The sequence below is a fragment of the Gopherus evgoodei genome, chromosome 2 (genome assembly GCF_007399415.2).
Source record: "Gopherus evgoodei ecotype Sinaloan lineage chromosome 2, rGopEvg1_v1.p, whole genome shotgun sequence".
Taxonomy (NCBI): Eukaryota; Metazoa; Chordata; order Testudines; family Testudinidae; genus Gopherus; species Gopherus evgoodei.
In genome coordinates this window covers 180,211,183-180,228,480 of record NC_044323.1, presented here as the reverse complement: position 1 = coordinate 180,228,480, position 17,298 = coordinate 180,211,183, and the positions used below count along the sequence as shown (strand labels likewise).

General features: G+C 42.8%; 1 protein-coding gene across 10 annotated transcripts in view; it reads right to left on the bottom strand.

Moving 5' to 3' along the window:
* HIVEP1 (HIVEP zinc finger 1) overlaps positions 1–17,298 on the bottom strand; it is a 203,377-nt gene that overhangs the window by 143,503 nt on the left and 42,576 nt on the right. The window contains exon 1 of one of the 10 annotated variants that reach the window (XM_030552415.1): positions 4,448–4,520. The exons of the other annotated variants lie outside the window; for them this stretch is intronic. Coding sequence (XP_030408275.1) covers positions 4,448–4,466 — 19 coding nt within the window. The 5' untranslated portion in view covers positions 4,467–4,520. Of the gene's footprint in view, positions 1–4,447; positions 4,521–17,298 lie in introns of those variants that run through there. 10 annotated transcript variants of the gene reach the window in all.

Sequence of the window (17,298 nt, the reverse complement as noted above, 5' to 3'; positions counted from 1 at the left end):
AGGCATGGAGGCTGTATAGCATATTAGTTCTTGGCTGTAATGGATGGGGAACTGGGTGGGGGATGAAACACAGTGTCCTATCCAGCAAGCAGCCTGTCTCCTCACTGCAGAACAGCTGGTTTTCCTTCCTCCCTTAGTGCTGCTATAGTATTTTTCTAGTTGGCTGGCATCCTCCATCCCAGCTGTCTCTATGTGCATCCTATTGATGAAGTCCACTGGATGCTATGCAGGTGAGCCACTCTCCTTCACCTGCTTCCTGAGGGACTTCACCAAGACCCCTCTCACACTGGGTGGCTCTGCCTGCCTGGTTTTCTTTGGCAGGCACCTGCAGTCCACATCCCCAGCAAGTCAAGACCAGGATCTGGGTAGAAGACTCCAGAGTCAGGATGCCTGTCTGGCCAGCACCTCCACACGTGCAGGTAGCGGAAGAGCTAGCAGTGCTGTTGGTGATAAGCCGTTTTCTTCCCCTTGCTAGGAGCGGCAAGTTATATGGGCTTCTGGTGCCCAGACTCCAGGAATATTAAGAGCTTGGGGGCTCCACCAACGTTAGGAGCCAGGTCTCTCTCACGGCCCTGCCTGCCACCCTCACATACCTCTTCCGGAGTGTCTCCTGGCCCCCACCTCTTACTGTGCCTCAGAGTGTCCCTGCCTGAAGCAGGCGGCTGCCCTGCCACTTCATGCTGCGCCCCCTCGCTGCCGCCGGTGGCTGCTTCTGCCTACAACACAAGAACGGCACCAGCAGCGGGCTGAGGTGGCTGCTGCACCTGCAGAAGAAGGAGGTGCACACGATTGGCAGCCCTCCCCTGGCCCTCACCAGGAGGCGATGCCGAGGGGGCTTCTGGGAGACGGAGTCTAGACCTCACCTGAGCAGCTGCTGAGGCTTAGGTGAGTGTTTGACCATATGATCCATGACCTCCCCACCCGCTCGCAACCACCACTCCTGCCCCATGCTGGACAAGGGGTAGCCCTATCCCCCATGAGGGGCAGCAGGCTGCAGCAAGGGAGGAGGCCACATGTGATGACAGCCCCCTCCCCTCTGGCACACACCCACCACAGGGGAAGCGAGGGGGCTTCCTGGACCTCAGAGGGGCCTGGCCCACTGGAGCATGTGCAGTGCCAGTGCCAGGTGAGTGTGCTGATGGGAGGATGGGGTGGGGAGAGAGAAAGAGGGCTGGGGGGACTGTGGAGTCCTCCTCTCTGGCCCCAGCCCAGGAGCAGCCTGCCTGCACCCCCAGCTCCTCATCCCCAGCCCCACCCCAGAGCCTGCATCCTCAGCCAGAGCCCTCATCCCCCCACACCCCAACCCTCTTCCCTAGCCCTGAGCCCCCTCACACACCCCAAACCTTCATCCCCCCCCCACCCCATCCCACATTGTGCAAATGCTTACTATTTCCAGTTCATTTTTACTATATATATATATATATATATATATATATAGACTTACAGAGCAGCTGCGGGGATGTCAGGACTTGGATCTATTCTGGGCACCACCAAAAATTATACAAGCCTGCTGCCTCTGCCCCTTGTAGGTTCTTCCTTGTACCTACAAGTCAAGGAGGAAAACAAAACAAAAACAACCCCATCTTCCTGCCTTGCTCCACGGCAAACTAGCTGGCTAAGTCCCTTAGTCTCCTAACTTCCTTCATCTCACCAACCATGTAATCACATCACATTATATTGATCAGAAATATATGCAAATCCAATGAGTTTTAGAAAGACTTCAGAATCAAATCAGAAGATGGGGCATGTGTCACTTCCTTTACAGAGAAAGTATTTATTAAAATCCTACCCTGTCAAAACTTGCTGCCAAAAGAACAGCAATTAATTCTCCACTTTCAGCTGTATATGCCCAGTCCAGCCAAAAATAATTTTAAGGTCAAGGATCATCCATCTTCATTTGTTTTACAGTTTGCCAAGGTAACTGCCATTAACTTATCAAGTCTCAGGCTGAAACATTTAACATAAAGGAGGCTTTTGAATTAAAAAAAAAAAGTTATTGGTGTGCATGATAAGTCTTTAAATAAACAAATGTTATTGTTGCCAAACAACACTGCATCTTAAAACACAATAAACAAGACTAATATAAAAAGTATCAAAACGTAAAATATTCCCATCTGTTAAAAGGCAGTTGCCTATTTTCACAAAAAAATTACACCCACATATGTATAGGAAAAACCCCTTACAAAAAATAATAAAAAGCATGATTATATTTTGTATGGGACTGCAGCACAGGCAGTCATTTTCCAGTTAATTTTGCAAATTAATCTGTATTCAACCAAGAAGGTACACAAGCAAGCAACGTTATAATGTTTAAATGGCATTAAATTCCTTCAGTAAACATGCTCTCTTATCTTCACATAAGATAAAATTATATGAAGGCAATGCTAGTTCTGAAAGTATCTTTAACAAAAAGCATGCCTGGCATACCAAATAAACATTCCAACTGCCTAACAATATAATCTAATCAAACACCGTAGCAAGCTTTTAAAACAGAACTATTAAAATTCAGCATACTTTCAGTTACTAACATTATAGTTGACTATAAATTAGCTCCATTACTGTACCATGGCATTCAATCATTATCAAAAACGGTTTCTCATCTCTTTATTGCACTGCCCAGATTATGATGAACTATTGCATAACACTACTGCAATAAATCTGATGTTCCACTGTGCTGCTCATATGCCTATATTCTGGTCAAGCTATTTTACCTCATTTTTCAAATGCAGCATACTCTAACCTCTAACATTTTTAGAAAATAGACACACACAAAGCAGAAATGAGAAAATAATAATTAAAGCAAAAATGCTTTTTCAAATGTTTTCATATAATAAATATCCAGCTTGCACGAAAAATGCTCTGGTAGGTTGCCTAAATGGAACTTGGAAATAAAGATTTTACCTTGATCTTAAAAGTGAATGTTAAAAGCTATGCAACTTTTTAAAAAAGTCAGGCTTTACCTATTTATACAAAAGACATTTATCTATTTTGACATTTCATTAATCTACTTTTCTCTTCTTCACCCTAAAAGTTTTACAAAGGCTGAATTCCTTTATTCATGTGTATCAAATATACACTTTTTTGCAAGGAACAGCCTGGCAACTAATAACAATTTTAGAACAATTCTAATATAATGAAATGCTGTTTTGGGCTATTTATATTAACAGTGAATTAACTCCCACTGGTATATTTCAAGAATTCATACACATGATTTATAAAACGTGACTCACAAGAGTTCGTTATTATAATAAGAGAAAAAGCTGTCTAGATTCAAGAGACTGCCTCTCAAACCAAATATGCTTAGCCTGCAGTTTCTGTCATGGAAGAAATTACTCAATTAACTGCAGACAACAAAAACAACATGGTTATAACTAATGTACAGTAAATGCTCTGTGGGTGTAATGTAAGCTCATTTCCCAGTAATAACTCCCTTACATTCTAATCCATTTCTCGCTTAGCTTTTGCAAAAACAACTGAAGTATGTTACATTTACTTAGATTTTTCTCTGATCATCATATTGCCAGAAGAATAAGTTGCAAAATATTAGTAACCCAGTTATGGCCCTCTCTGTCTGTTTGAAATATATTCCCAAAGAAAATATTTTCAGAATAAAAAATGTCTCCCACCTGCTTCTAGACAGTAAATCACCTTTTTCAAAGTTAAAATCAAGTCCCATTATTTATGAAGTTTCTGCCTACAGTGATGATTTTCCTTGGCAGCAGCAAAGGAAGGGACTACAATGACAGTAATCAATAAATGATTACCTGTTTCTAGGAATTAAAGGCAGGGAACTACAAATACTCAAAAGCTTTAAAAGACCTGATTAATAACAGTCTCTCTCACTCTGATGCCCAGTGAGTATGGGCGTAAAACATTATTAAAAATAACTAAAAGAAAACTTACATAAGCAGACATATAAACCTGCTCCTGTCATTCCTTCCACTCATGTTAAAATATCCATCAATGACTTGTTTTCTCACCTAGACTGCTAAATAATTTGCCTGTAGCACAGAGCGAATGTTTGCTAACATCAGCCAGTTAGATTTCTTGCTGTTTACATGTCACAGCATAACATTTTTAGGATATATATCTATGTCAGCACCATAACACAGCTTTTGTTGTATGATTAAATAAGAAAATAAAAGAAAATTAACTCACTATAACAATCAAATCTGCAGATTACAGTTAGAACAAATCCAATTCTGCTACATGACAGTCAGACCCTTAGCAGATGTTAGCACCAAGTATCAATATGTATAAATCCCCTTTTCATTAAAGCCTGCCAAACAGTGCAAACCAACCTTGTACAAGGTGCTGTCACATCTTAAAAACACAGCCAACATGCAAATAAACATAAGCCTCTTTACTCTCAAAGCTAAGTCACATGCACTGCTTTATTTTTATTTTAATATTATGCCTATAAGAAGTATTTTAATTGTCACGTTACCAGACAGCTGACAGGTCATCCCTCATTATCTGTGCCACAGCACACCTGAATTACTCTGCCACATCACATTATATTCAGAGTGCAATTCTAAAACATAATCTCTCACAGGCTATGGGATCCTAGGAATCCTCCCCCGCTATCTTGCCATGGCAACAGTAGCTACAGTAAAGACAGTCTACCTCTTACGCAAGCGAAAAAGAGTATGAAACACGGCCAAAAGGCCACAAATGTCAGCAGTCAAAACACCACTCTCGCCCCTCCCCATTTAGTTTCTCCCTTAAAGAAACAGTAGTCTATATTTCTTTTCCCTTACATTTCAAATATCTCAAGTCACATTTTGCTGGATGAGAAACAGCTTAAAGCAGACATAGAAATTAGAGCTACAACCCAAGTACATATGGATAATGCACCAATGTTTTCAACAACAGATTTCCTCCCTATATTTTCATGTAACAAGTACTTCAGCAGAATATCTTTATCCTTCACAGAGATATTCTTGTAGACAAAAAATTTTTACAATGTCTATTTTAGGATTGCGGATACTGATTACCTTAGGATACTGCCACCAATCACCTTCTGAATGTTAAAATTTAACCCACAAATATATCATCTAAACTGTGAAAACTTTGTTTTTAACACCAAAGCAATTTACTAGGATATTTACATTTTTTCCCAGTAAGTCAGTGCTGCATCTGAACTGACTTTAATTTTCTGAACCTAATAAAATGATAAATTAAACCCTCAAAGGGCAAAAATTAAAGATGAAAACAAGATATGGACCTTGGTCCTGAAATGTGACCTAAGTAGGTGGACCCCAGAGCCCATATGGAGAACCACTGAAGATCAACCCATGCAGATCAGATTGCAGCATCAGGACCATAGTAAGCAAGCTAAAAATAAGTAGGAAAAAAAAAATCTTTAAACCTGGCACCTTTCAACAAACAAGACAAAAAGACTTATAAGTTATAACAAAGGACTATTAAGCATATATAAATAGCAGTCAAACTTCAGTGCTTTCCTGAATGGAGGCTTAAGTAGTACGTGCTTAAATCCATCCCTATTCAGGGTAGCACTTAAATGTGTGCTTAAGTTTAATCTTAGTCTTAAATTCCCTTGAAGGATGTAAATATATACTTAAGTGCTGCTCTGAATAGGTATTCTCTTCTTTATCAGAGCCTTATAGCAAAGATATACTGGCCTGATTTTTCCATATGTGCTATGAAGCAACAAAACAATATATCATTTTATTTCATATCACATAATTCTGCTTTCAAATTAAACCACTAGACCCAAAATAGACTACAGAAGATGAAGTGTTATTTTAGACTTACAAGCTTTTTCCTTACAAAACATTTATTTTCTTTATATTTTTAGATCAATAGACTGCAATGTGTCCCCATGAAAGAGCCTCTTTTAGGAGGAAAAAAAAAGTTAGCACATGAAAATAGCAGAGATGGCTAGAAATGTCTGGAATTCTCCCTGACATCTTGTTCACAAGCCAAGACAGAGTTACATATAGCAGCTGATATGATACATCCACTAGTTCCTTTTTGACGTAAAGCTCTACGATATTCTAGTCTATTAATATATTTCAGCTATTATGGATTGCAGGTGTTTGCCAGATGAAGTAAGGTCACCATTACCTCTAATGGCGCAGGACTCCCTTTTTAGCATAAATGACAACTACCCAAAACCAAAAACTAAACACACAAACCAACCACACACCCACTCTCTGACACATAGGTAAAGATGACATCAAGCACTGATATAACAAGCTATGAACTTTAAAGAACACTACAGGCCAGATTAACTCTTTTTTGTATGCCAATCAGAGTTTTAGTTGAACGCTATAATGGATGCTTTAGAAGGGTGATGCTTTTATTTAATTTTTCTGTTCCTTTTATTATGTTGTTCTGAGGCAACAAAGACCAAAGTTCCTGGAATAGGAGATGTGGGGGGAAAGCAAGTCTTCTACTGCAGGACTTGAAACAGATAAGTATCCTGGTAGAAGATGACACTAAAACCTGGTTGCTCCAAGCTCTTCTTGGCCAGCCTTTCATTAATAGGAGAAACATTTTTATGTTCTGCCCCTGAGATGTCAAAGAATTTGGATGCCTTTTCCTGGCCTGCAGCAACTCACACAATCAAGACCTGAACTTAATGCACCATCATCTCGTGGAAATTATAAAGAGGAAGAAACAAAGAATGACCAAGAAGTCATCTAGTAATAGGAATACCTATCATCTGTTCCTCTTCCTTCTGCCCTGATTCTGAGACATCCTCTTCTAAACGGACAATGGAACATACAGGAAAAAGTGGCCTCTCAGTTACTTCATTAGGGTGCTTTGGTGCTGAACAACGTGGTTGCTCAGTGATCTTACCCTCAGGAAGATTCCTGAGGAAGCGGAGACTGAGACTACCAGCCCCAAGGATCACGATGGTTGCTCTGGTCATAAGGGCTCTGACTTTGCATGCTTGGGTCCCCAGTTGGGAAAGGAAATCCAAGAGGTGGGGAATTGACCTCTTTCCCTGGAAAGAGTTAGGGGAACCACAAGCAGGGAACCGTCTCAGGTACCTTCACCACCCCCACAGGGAGATGGTATCCCACGAACTTCGTCCTTGCAGGGGTGGATTCTGATAAGCCCCTAGATAATAGCAGGAGCAATTCAGCAGAGAAGAGGGGAGATCAGATATGTCATCCCCTCTGCATTATCCTTGCACCAAGAACCAGAAAGAAGCGGCTCCAGACCTCTCCAGCCAAGCCCAAAACATGAGATTATAATCAGAGCCTCATCTTTTATGTAAAATAAAAATAAGTTTATTTCAATGGAGAGGTGTCTGCCTGAGTCTGCACACAGCCAGAAACAACAGCTCCAAAGGGAGTGTGGGGAGGGGGGAGAGGGGAGAATGAAATGTCCCATTCATCTCTACGGAACATTAACTTCAAGACTCAGTATTCTGTGGGGGCTCTGCTAACACTACCCCAGCAGAGAACTCTGTGGCAAGATGTGTGGTGATGTCAGCAGAACTTTTTTCCTCACAATGGACTGTGTTCATCGTCACTAAGCCCAGTCAACAGACAGAAAGGAAAGGGGAGAACATGAAGGAGGCTGGCATTAGGGGATAGACAGTGGATACAGGGTGTTGTTATGCTTCACTCAAAGTGTGGATTTCCGAGGTTACAACAAATGAAAAGGCAAAGGTTTTTTTCAACAAGGATGAGGAAGGGCTAAACACAAAGAAATCAGCATCCTTGCCCATTTGTTGGTATGTTTTATCTGCTTCTACCCCTCATGTGTTTTGTATTTATCATTCAACTTAATTCAGCACCTCTGTTAATCTCAGCTACAGAAATAGTACACAGTGAGAGGAGGACTCTTTAAGACAACTGGGACCCAAAGCTTTTCATAGGACAAAGCCAAGTCCTTGAATTGCATTTGTAAGTGAACGGGAAGCCTATGAAGTTTCAGGAGAACTCGTGTTTCCAGGTAGGTAGATGTGTTCTGAATCAGCTATAACTTTCAAAGGATCTTCAAGATTCCAGGAAAGCTAACACACCATGCCATTTAGAGCTGAAAAAAACAAGATATACTTGTCATCCACCTGCTGATCATGCTTCAGCCTGAATAGTCTCACTAATACTCCCATTGGCCTTCAATATATAAACAGCGATAGGAGTAATGGAGTAAAGCCACATATCAGAACTCTCTTGGGAAGACGAGATGTTTATTCCCGAACATCCTCTGAGATTTCAGAAACAATAATGCCTTTTTTTCAGGGCCACACCAGCCACTCCATCCAGGATCTACTCAGGGCCAGCTGTATCAAAAGACAGCTGACTCCAGCATCTTGGTTAAATTCCAAACTCCTCTTAAAGCTTCATTTGAATAGGATTTACTTCATTTTCTGCTCTAAGTTGTTGTACAGTATAGCTCTGGGTAGTTAACAGCTGCCGTACTGCACTGCAGAGGTAAATGTAGTTCAATTGTGGGAGGGATACAAAGGAAATGAAATACAACTTAAGATACTTCAGATGAAAGAAAATATATCAAGGTCCTCTAACTATTTAAACACAGATATTTACATATAAATAGAGTTCACACTAGATTCTAACACAGTTTAAAGAGCTATTGTGGATGGATCGAAGTGGTTTTACAATTGTTTCTAATAAATAGTTGAGAAGAATTTAAAAAAAAATAGTACTAATATGTTTTTTCCCTTTAACCTACAGTATGCTGTAACCAGATTTAACAAAAGCTGTGTTTGAATCATATTTAAACAGAGTGCCCCAGCAAATTTAAAGCATATGTAAATTCAAGATAGCTTTATTAAAAGATCTAATGAAGAAGAAACATGCTTTCAACATCTGTTGCAGAGATAGAGAAGTTAGCAACAGGAATAGCAAATACTATTTTCTTTTTTGAGATGCAGTCAACCCACTGAAGCAAAATATCAGTAAAAGTAGAACATCTTTAAGAGGAAGGAGGCTTAAACTGATTTGTACCTTCCAGAATGAAGATGACTAAAGTTCCCAGGTGGTGACTATTTCAGAACCTCATCTGCTTGCTTATCACCATCTGCTAGCTCTGACTTGGGAAGAAATGTAATCTCTTCCTCAAACCTATTATGCATCTTAAAGAAAAATGAGCATCTTTACAAAATGCCAAATTTAGGTTAAAAAATCTCACGTTTTCTAAAAAATATCAAATTCCAAAGAATATTTAAACTGCACAGTCACACAGTGGCTGGCCATGGTAAATAAAGTAGGTCCAGCTCACTGGTGCCTGAACAGATGTTCCTGTTTGGCCACTTAAGAGGCAGGGCAGCAGACAGGGAGCTATCAAGGGCCCAGTGAGTCAGAGAAGACTGGTTCAATCAGGAAGGGCAGATGAGAGGTGCCAGAGACATGGGGAATTGGAGGAGTCCCAGAAGAAAGCAGAAAGTGGTTCCTGGGAGGAGTCTGAGGGCAAAAGGTCAGCAAGAGGGAAATGCTAGTTAGTGTCCTCAAGCCAGAGAGCCAAGGCCAGAGGGATGGAGAAGAATGAGGCCAAGAGGAGCAGCAGTGGGAGCTGCCTGTGGGTTCTAAGCAAGAGAACCAGTTCCAAGAGCCAAAAGCCTGAAGGCAGTGGAGCAGCAGAGGATCTTACCCGCTGACATCTCCAGGGTCAGAAAGCCAGACCCAGAGGAATCCCTAAGAGGACTTGGGGAGTGAAGGATACTCTCCTGGCAGGATGCTTTGCAGCTGAGAGGCTGTAGGAGTTCCTCTTGGAAAAGGGGTTCCTCTTTGGAAGACTAGGGTTGCACTCCAGTTGGAAGGGTTGGGATGGCTGTCCTGGTACAAGCATACGAGAGCACTGACAGAGTCCAGGCATGGTTTAAAGTGACAATTTGTGACATATGGACATCAAGAGATGAGATATCTTGAGTACTGATGACTGCTTACACTAGGGCGAGAAACAAACTATGTGTGTGGGGCTTTTATTATGGACTGTTTTGAATTATGTTCTAGTAATAAATCATGTTGATTGACTAGAAGATAAGCCTTGCATGGAGTTATTGCGTTACCTGAGAGGGGAAATGAGGCAGGCACACGTGTCCTGCTGTGGTCTGCTGCAAGAGGGCATTCCAAGTGGGATTGCCCTATGACATACATCAAATGTTATGCGAATTAAGGAAAGAATGATCAGTTGTATGACTCAACAATGATACCCTTGAGGTGGATACCCTGTCTCTGTCTAGGCTATCCTACAATTTATTCTTCAGAGGTTCTACAAGACAAAGTAAAGAAGTGTTTAGTATGCAACTTACTGTTACTTCATGAAAAAAAACTAGTTTCAGTAAATGCAGTAAAAAGTCTTAGAAATGCTCATGTCACAGAAATTCCTTACAAAATGATATTAAGTCACATTAGTGTAATGGATGTATTAGCTTGACAGTTATGTCAATGTTTTACTTAAAATATACATGGAAAAAACAAATTTCATACTTATCCATTTCTGTATGAATGATCTACACTTTACTGTACAGGAGAACAAACTCTGATATTTATGCCTAGAGAATTTACTATTGACTTGACCAATAAGTAACCAGGGACAAAGACCCTTCTGATACTCAGCCAAAGTGCATCAAAATGTTGCTCCCTTATAATGCAAGTAATTCTCACAAATTCAGGTTAGCTGTACAATCTGATAAACCAGTAAAGAGTCATACTCAGTTCCCCCCCCTGGTTTTTAACACAATACATATAAAATAGTTGTAACACTATAAAGCGAACAGCATATTTTAAAACTCTGATCCTACAAACAGGCTTACTGGGTTAAAAAAAAAAAAAACTGTTCAAAAGGGTTTTTGGAGAGGGCTGAGGATATGATTCCCAGGATAATGAAAGGGTGGAAAGGCGCTTTTATTGTAAGTGGCAGGCTAGCAGAGTTCCTTCTTGAATAACTATTTTAATGTCACTGTGGTTTTGAGGTAGTATTAATTATGTGTTAGGGCACCTAGACTGTTGTATAGGCATCTCTTTTTTTTAAGTATTTAAACGGAAATAAATAAAACACAGAGAAACTGTAGGTACTCAGCACTTCTGAAAACAATGCCATTATTAACTTTAACACTCAAACAATAAATTAATAGCAAATAATGCATTCAACAAGGTGAAGCTCTTTGGAGACAAAGTAGCTGGTAAACTCTAACACTGTTCCCTCCTTCACAGAGAAGGATAGTATCAGTACATGTGTTTATGATAAGCACCTCATAGCACATAGGAGCTGAGAACCATGCTGTCAATGCAATTGTCTCTATTTCTAGAAAAATTAACAAAAAAAATCCTACATGACATAAGTGGAAAAAATGTTAATTTAAAAACATTTCTATTTTGAGTTTCTGAGACAAGGATTTTCAGAGTAGAACACCAAAGGAGAAAGATAGGCCAAAAACTGTGGAGAATCAATCAGATTCTGTGGGCTATCACCTAGAAGCTGATTCAAACTCGGCAAACTAATAAACTGTATTTGATTAACGTTCTGGCTTACAGGAAATTTACTTTGCCCATCTCCATGGCAGCAGTCAACTGAGGAGTAAGCAAATTGTCACCTACACCTTTTCCCACAATAGCTGGTCAACTCTGGCAGGGGACCAACCAAAGAGAGTCTTTCCTCTTGTCATCCCTAACATGAACAGCTCTGTGTATCTCTGAAAATACCACACATATATTCATAAACAGCCTCAGGCCTGTTAGAAAGGGCTCAATGTCCATAACCAGTCTAAAATAATAGAAGGTGAATTCCTGCAGCATTCTCTACAGTAACTACTCTGTTTCTGTCCATTTTCCAGCAACATGCACTGACTCAACAGTATGAAGTTGCTAATATTCCTCCATGGGATGTTCACCCACAGTACAATTTACCCCCCCCCCCCGACCCTCCAAAAGTCACATAATGAATGAGAAAAGCTGTTTGAACATCACCCCAGCATTGTAAAACCTATATTTTAGCCACCTAGCTTTATAAAAGAGCCCTAATAAATGTTGCTGTGAATAAAACCAGCTGAACAAATAGTCTTTGGAATTACTGGAAAAAATTATAGTAGTGAAATTTTACAGGCATTTAGCCCACAGTGAGGACCAACAGTTTTTTTGGTCCAATCTGGAAAATAAGTTATTTTAAATTAGTAGGGATTTCCGCCTCCTCCCCACCCATTTTAAAGGAAACATTTACTGTGCGTGTGTGGCAAGTTTTAAATAGCATAAATGTCATAAGAGTTCTTTAGTATTCAGCCTCCATACTCAAAGAGCTTTGAGTAAGTAAGCATAGTGTAGAAAGACTAAATGTTAGTACAAGTGGTTGCACATTCTCCTGGGAACTATATAGTTTCTGTTGGGAGTGGCTTAAGTACATCAAAATAGGAAGAGAAGTTCACCAATATTAGCCATCATGACAGATCTTGGCCTTGGATGCTGATGGGATATAGCACAAAGTGGATAATGGGGACATGCCATGTAATTTATCTGTAAGGTGGTTATGGCTCCAAGCAGGCCCATGGCCAGTCAAACAAAAGTAAGCAAGAATGTTCAGTTTATGGTGCTTATAAGCATCATCACTTAGACTTGATCAAAACAGAGAATGGATGGAAAAACAACAAATAAAATTGGGGATCCAGTCACCTTTTTCTCTGGAAATTTTTAAAATAATGATATTTCCTGCAGTTTAGAAGATTTTAAGACCTTTCAAAGGAAATTTTATTCACACACACAAAAATTTGAATTTACTTAGTAATTAAAAGTAACTTGACAATGTGTTTTTCCCAGACACACACATTAAAACATATGTAAACATGCCAAATATCAGCACTGATCATGTAAAAAACCCAAACAAACAAAAATGCATAAAACAGCAAGTTATCTCTCCCTCTATATGCAAGAATATTGGTTTTTCTGTACCCATCTTATATCCATAGCCAGGTCATGTCCCCAACATTTAAATCAAACACCAATGTATGTTTCGTTGAAATCCTTTTGGCACCAGATTTCATAAAAACATTTCTTTTTTAAATTTACCACGTTCCTCAAGTTTTCTGCTCTTTCAATTCAATGCAATATTTATTTTGTTTCTTAGTCTATGATGAATTTTCTTCATCCATTCCTCCATTTCAATCTCCCCATTCTTATGCCATCTCCAATTTCCTCGTACTCTGTGAGACATCCTTTCCCTTTTCCCGTGATGTGATGTAACCCTGTTCTTCCAAGCCCTTTCAAGTACAGGCTTCCTCTGGGACCCAGGGGTGCTCAAGCCCCAGGCCCTCCCCCTACCCCACTCCTTCCCCCAAGTCCCCACCCCATCCCTTCCCACTCCTGCCCTGCCTCTTCCCACCCAGTTCCACCCCCTCCCCCAAGCACGTCCTATCTTCACTCCTCCCCCACCCCTCTCACAGCACCTTCTGCACTCTGTGGAACAGCTGATCACAGCAGGCATGAAGCACTGGGTGGGAGGTGGGGAGCTCGCTGCTGGTGGGTGCTAAGCACCCACAGAGTTGGTACCTATGCTTTCAAGCAGCTAGTCCAATGGGGCAGTAGAAATGAGTAGGGCTTATATTCCCCAGTCCCACTGTTTAGAGATGCAAGAAGGGATAGAGATCCACTAAGAACTCCCACTCCTTGAAACCCTGGAGTTGGGACCAGCTACAATCTGGCCATGAGCCGTGAGTCTAAGGCACAGCTAGTGCAATATATAGCTGATTGTTGTCAGCTGGCTACCTGTAGGGCAGACTAGGTTGCCTGATCTGGTAAGAAGTTTGGGGGCTCAGGCATGTGAGCAAGACAAGAATCAACAGGAAGGTGATGGGAGGAGGAGTTTTCCCATAGCAGGGGGAAGAAATTTGGTACATCTGTGTCCTGTTTAGTTTTGACTTTCCTATGGATTCACCAATGGATTCACCAATGTATGACACATGATTAAGGTCAAGATTTTGACACAGAAATGTTTATTAAAATTCACGGGCAGGACATGGGCAATGAACAATAAATCACAGAAGCTCCAGCCCTGCTGATGTGAGGGGTGGACTGCCCTAGCCCAAGCCCCGCTGCTATGGGGGGCTGACTGCTCCAGCCCGAGTCAGAAGTCATGGAGGTCTGTTAGAGTCATGGAATCTGTGTCAAAACTGTATCCTTACACATGATGTTTGCTGAGCATCTTTACTCTGCATGTATGTCACCTCACTTTTCCATTAGTCTGTCATGTTTATTTGGATTGTAAGCTCTTTGAGGCAGACACTGTTTTGCTCATTTGAACTATGCCTAGGACAAGGGTGGGCAAACGTTTTGGGCCGAGGACCACATCTGGATGGGGAAATTGTATGCAGGGCTGGGGAAGGGGGTTGGGGTGTGGGAGGAGGTGCGGTGTGCAGGAAGGGGCTCAGGGCAAGGGATTGAGGCAGAGGAGGCAGCTCAGGGCAGGGGGTTGGGATACAGGAGGGGTGTGAGGTATATGAAGGGCCTTAGGGCAGGGAGTTGGGGGGAGGGGTGCAGGAAGGGGTCAGGCTTCAGTTTGGTGCCACTTACCTAAAGCGGCTCCAGGGTGGCAGTGGGGCGCACCAGGGCCAGGGCAGGTTTCCTGCATGCCTTCCCTGTCCCCAGACCAGCACCACTCCAGGAAGCGCTGTGGCCCCTGCAGGAGTGGGGGGCGGAGGGCTCCACATGCACAGCCCTTGTCATGCCTCCAGGTACCTCCCCCAAAGCTCCCATTGGCTGCAGTTCCCCGTTCCCGGCTAATGGGAGCTGCGGGGGGTGGTGCCCAGAGGCAAGGGCAATGCACAGAGCCTTCTTTCCCTCTCTTCCCCCCCCCCAGAGGCCACAGGGACGTGGTGCCGGCCGCTTCTGAGAGCAGTGCGGGGTTCATGACGCCATGGGGGGTAATCCTGTGGGCTGGATCCAAAGCCCTGAGGGTCCCAATCTGGCCCATGGGGCTTCTCTTTTTAATTCCATTAAGAAGGAGATTTTGCTGGCAGGACAGACTCCCTTTCTTCTCCCAATATCCTTAGAAGGGAGAGCTGGCCATGTGGATCCTAGAGAGGACAGGAAGCCAAAAGCAAAAATTGCCATCTCTTCTTTCCTACTGCTCCTAGTGGGGAAAAGAAGCTGAGGCTGGGGAAGAAGAGGCTTTTTTATCCTACTTTCCCTGAGAGGGGGAATCCATCAGAGGCGGAACAAATCTTTTATTGCTGTTAATTATCTCTATTATGGTAACACCTAGAAGTCCCAATCAGGATCAAAGCCCTGGTGAACACAGAGTGAGAGACCGTCCCTGGAGATCCACAATCTAATAAAGACAAGATGCAACAAGTGATTGTAACACTGAAGTAGTACAGAGAAGGAAGGGCAATGGAAACAGGAATAGGAATGTGTGTCCACAAGAGTCCAATAAATTATTTTGCTATTAGAAGTCCCTACTGCCCAATCCATCTTGCCATTATCAGCTGGCACTTTCCCAAAGGTATTATGAATAAAGTGAGTCTGGCACAAAGATGCAAAGGAGGACAGAGTAATGGCTTTATGGTCTAAATCAGGAGAGCGTTCCAAGCATGAGAGTCTGGAAGGAAGACAGAAGTATGAAGGTGCTTGGGGGAGCAGCGAAATGGGCAATAGAAACTAGCACTGACAATTGGGAGTCCTCATACAGGAACTAGCTCATTTTGCTAATCCTACTTTGGATTCACCTGTGTGGCAAATCCTCATTTCACAAACCAGTGAGAAGAGAGAGCGGTCCTTCCCCTACACCAGGGAGAGGAATTCTCCACATGCTTTTAACAAGAGAGGAGAAATCTGGGTTCTCCAGCATAAAGTGGCTGGAGTGAGGGCAAAGATCTCCAAAATAGACACATACCTTGGGTACATACATAGTACACACACAGCTTTTACAAGCAGTCTGGAAAATGCAAGTGTCTTCAGAGTTAAGGCTCTTCTGGCACACACCTAGTCATAACAGAACACCACTGTAACTATACTATTGGTCTACTCATTATTAAACGCTAAGATTTTGTCACGGTTATTTTTAGTAAAAGTCACAGACAGGTCATGGGCAATAAACAAAAATTCACAAAGTCCATGACCTGTCCGTGACTTTAATAAAAATAATCGGGGGCAGGGCTAAGTATGGGGGACGAATGGAGTCTCATGAGGGGGGTGAGGGGGGAGAAAAGAACTGACATGCCGAGCCCCCCACTATGGAGGGGGGCACAACCCTGGCTTCATCACCCCCACCGGGGAGGGGGGCATGCAAACCTCCCCCCCCGAGCTGGTCACAGCTGCGGGACAAGGGTGTGCGGCCCCAGCTGCAGTCCCTGCCAAGCCCCGGCCGGAGACGTGGGGGTGGGAAGGGGAAGCGCATGGTCCTGGTAGACCGTGAGGGGGGCACATGGCCCCGGCTGCAGCACAGTCCCCGCTGCAGTTCCTGGTGGAAGCTGGGGGCACTGGGATGTAGCAAGGAGGCGCAGCCATAGGGTGCACACAGCCCTCACTCCGGAGCTGGCCACAGCTGCTGGACAAGGGCACACAGACCGGCTGCAGCCCCCCTGCCTCAAACTGCGAGGAAGGGGCTGCAGGGTCCTGGTTTCAGCTATCCAACCCCTGTTGCAGGGCAGGGGTGCACAGCCCCGCCTCCAGCCCTGGCTTCAGCTGCTGACAGCTGAAGCGCAAGAAATCACAGCGGTCCGGTAAAGTCATGGAATCCGTGACTGCCATGACCAAATCATAGCCGTATTCATTACTGTCTAGGGCTCTGTCTACAATCCAAAAATGTGCAGATCCTGACTCTGCTTTCAAAAGGTCATGCCCTATCCATATCCACCTGCGTAGTTATGTTCCCTGCAATGGTTTTTGAGACCTGATCTTCAAAACTGAATACAACATTTTTTTTGTAGCATAGACAGGGCCTAGATATACCTTAACTCAGTGGGTCTCAAACTTTTTTTTTACTGGCGACCTCTTTCACACAGCAAGCCTATGAGTGCGACCCCCCTAATAAATTAAACACTTTTAAAATATATTTAACACTATTATAAATGCTGGAGGCAAAGCAGGCTTTGGGGTGGAGGTTGACAGCTCATGACCCCCCATGGAATAACCTCATGACTCCCTGAGAGGTCCCGACCCCAGTTTGAATTGTGAAGCAGAATTCACCAAGCGTTGGATTGTTCACCCACTAACAGGGAACGTGAGCTGGGTTTAGACCGTCGTGAGACAGTTTAGTTTTACCCTACTGATGATGTGTTGTTGCCTTAACTGAATTTACCTGCCTTAACTGAATTTACCTCCTTTCGCTGTTTGTCAGCCCATAACACTATAACAATGTTGGTCTTTG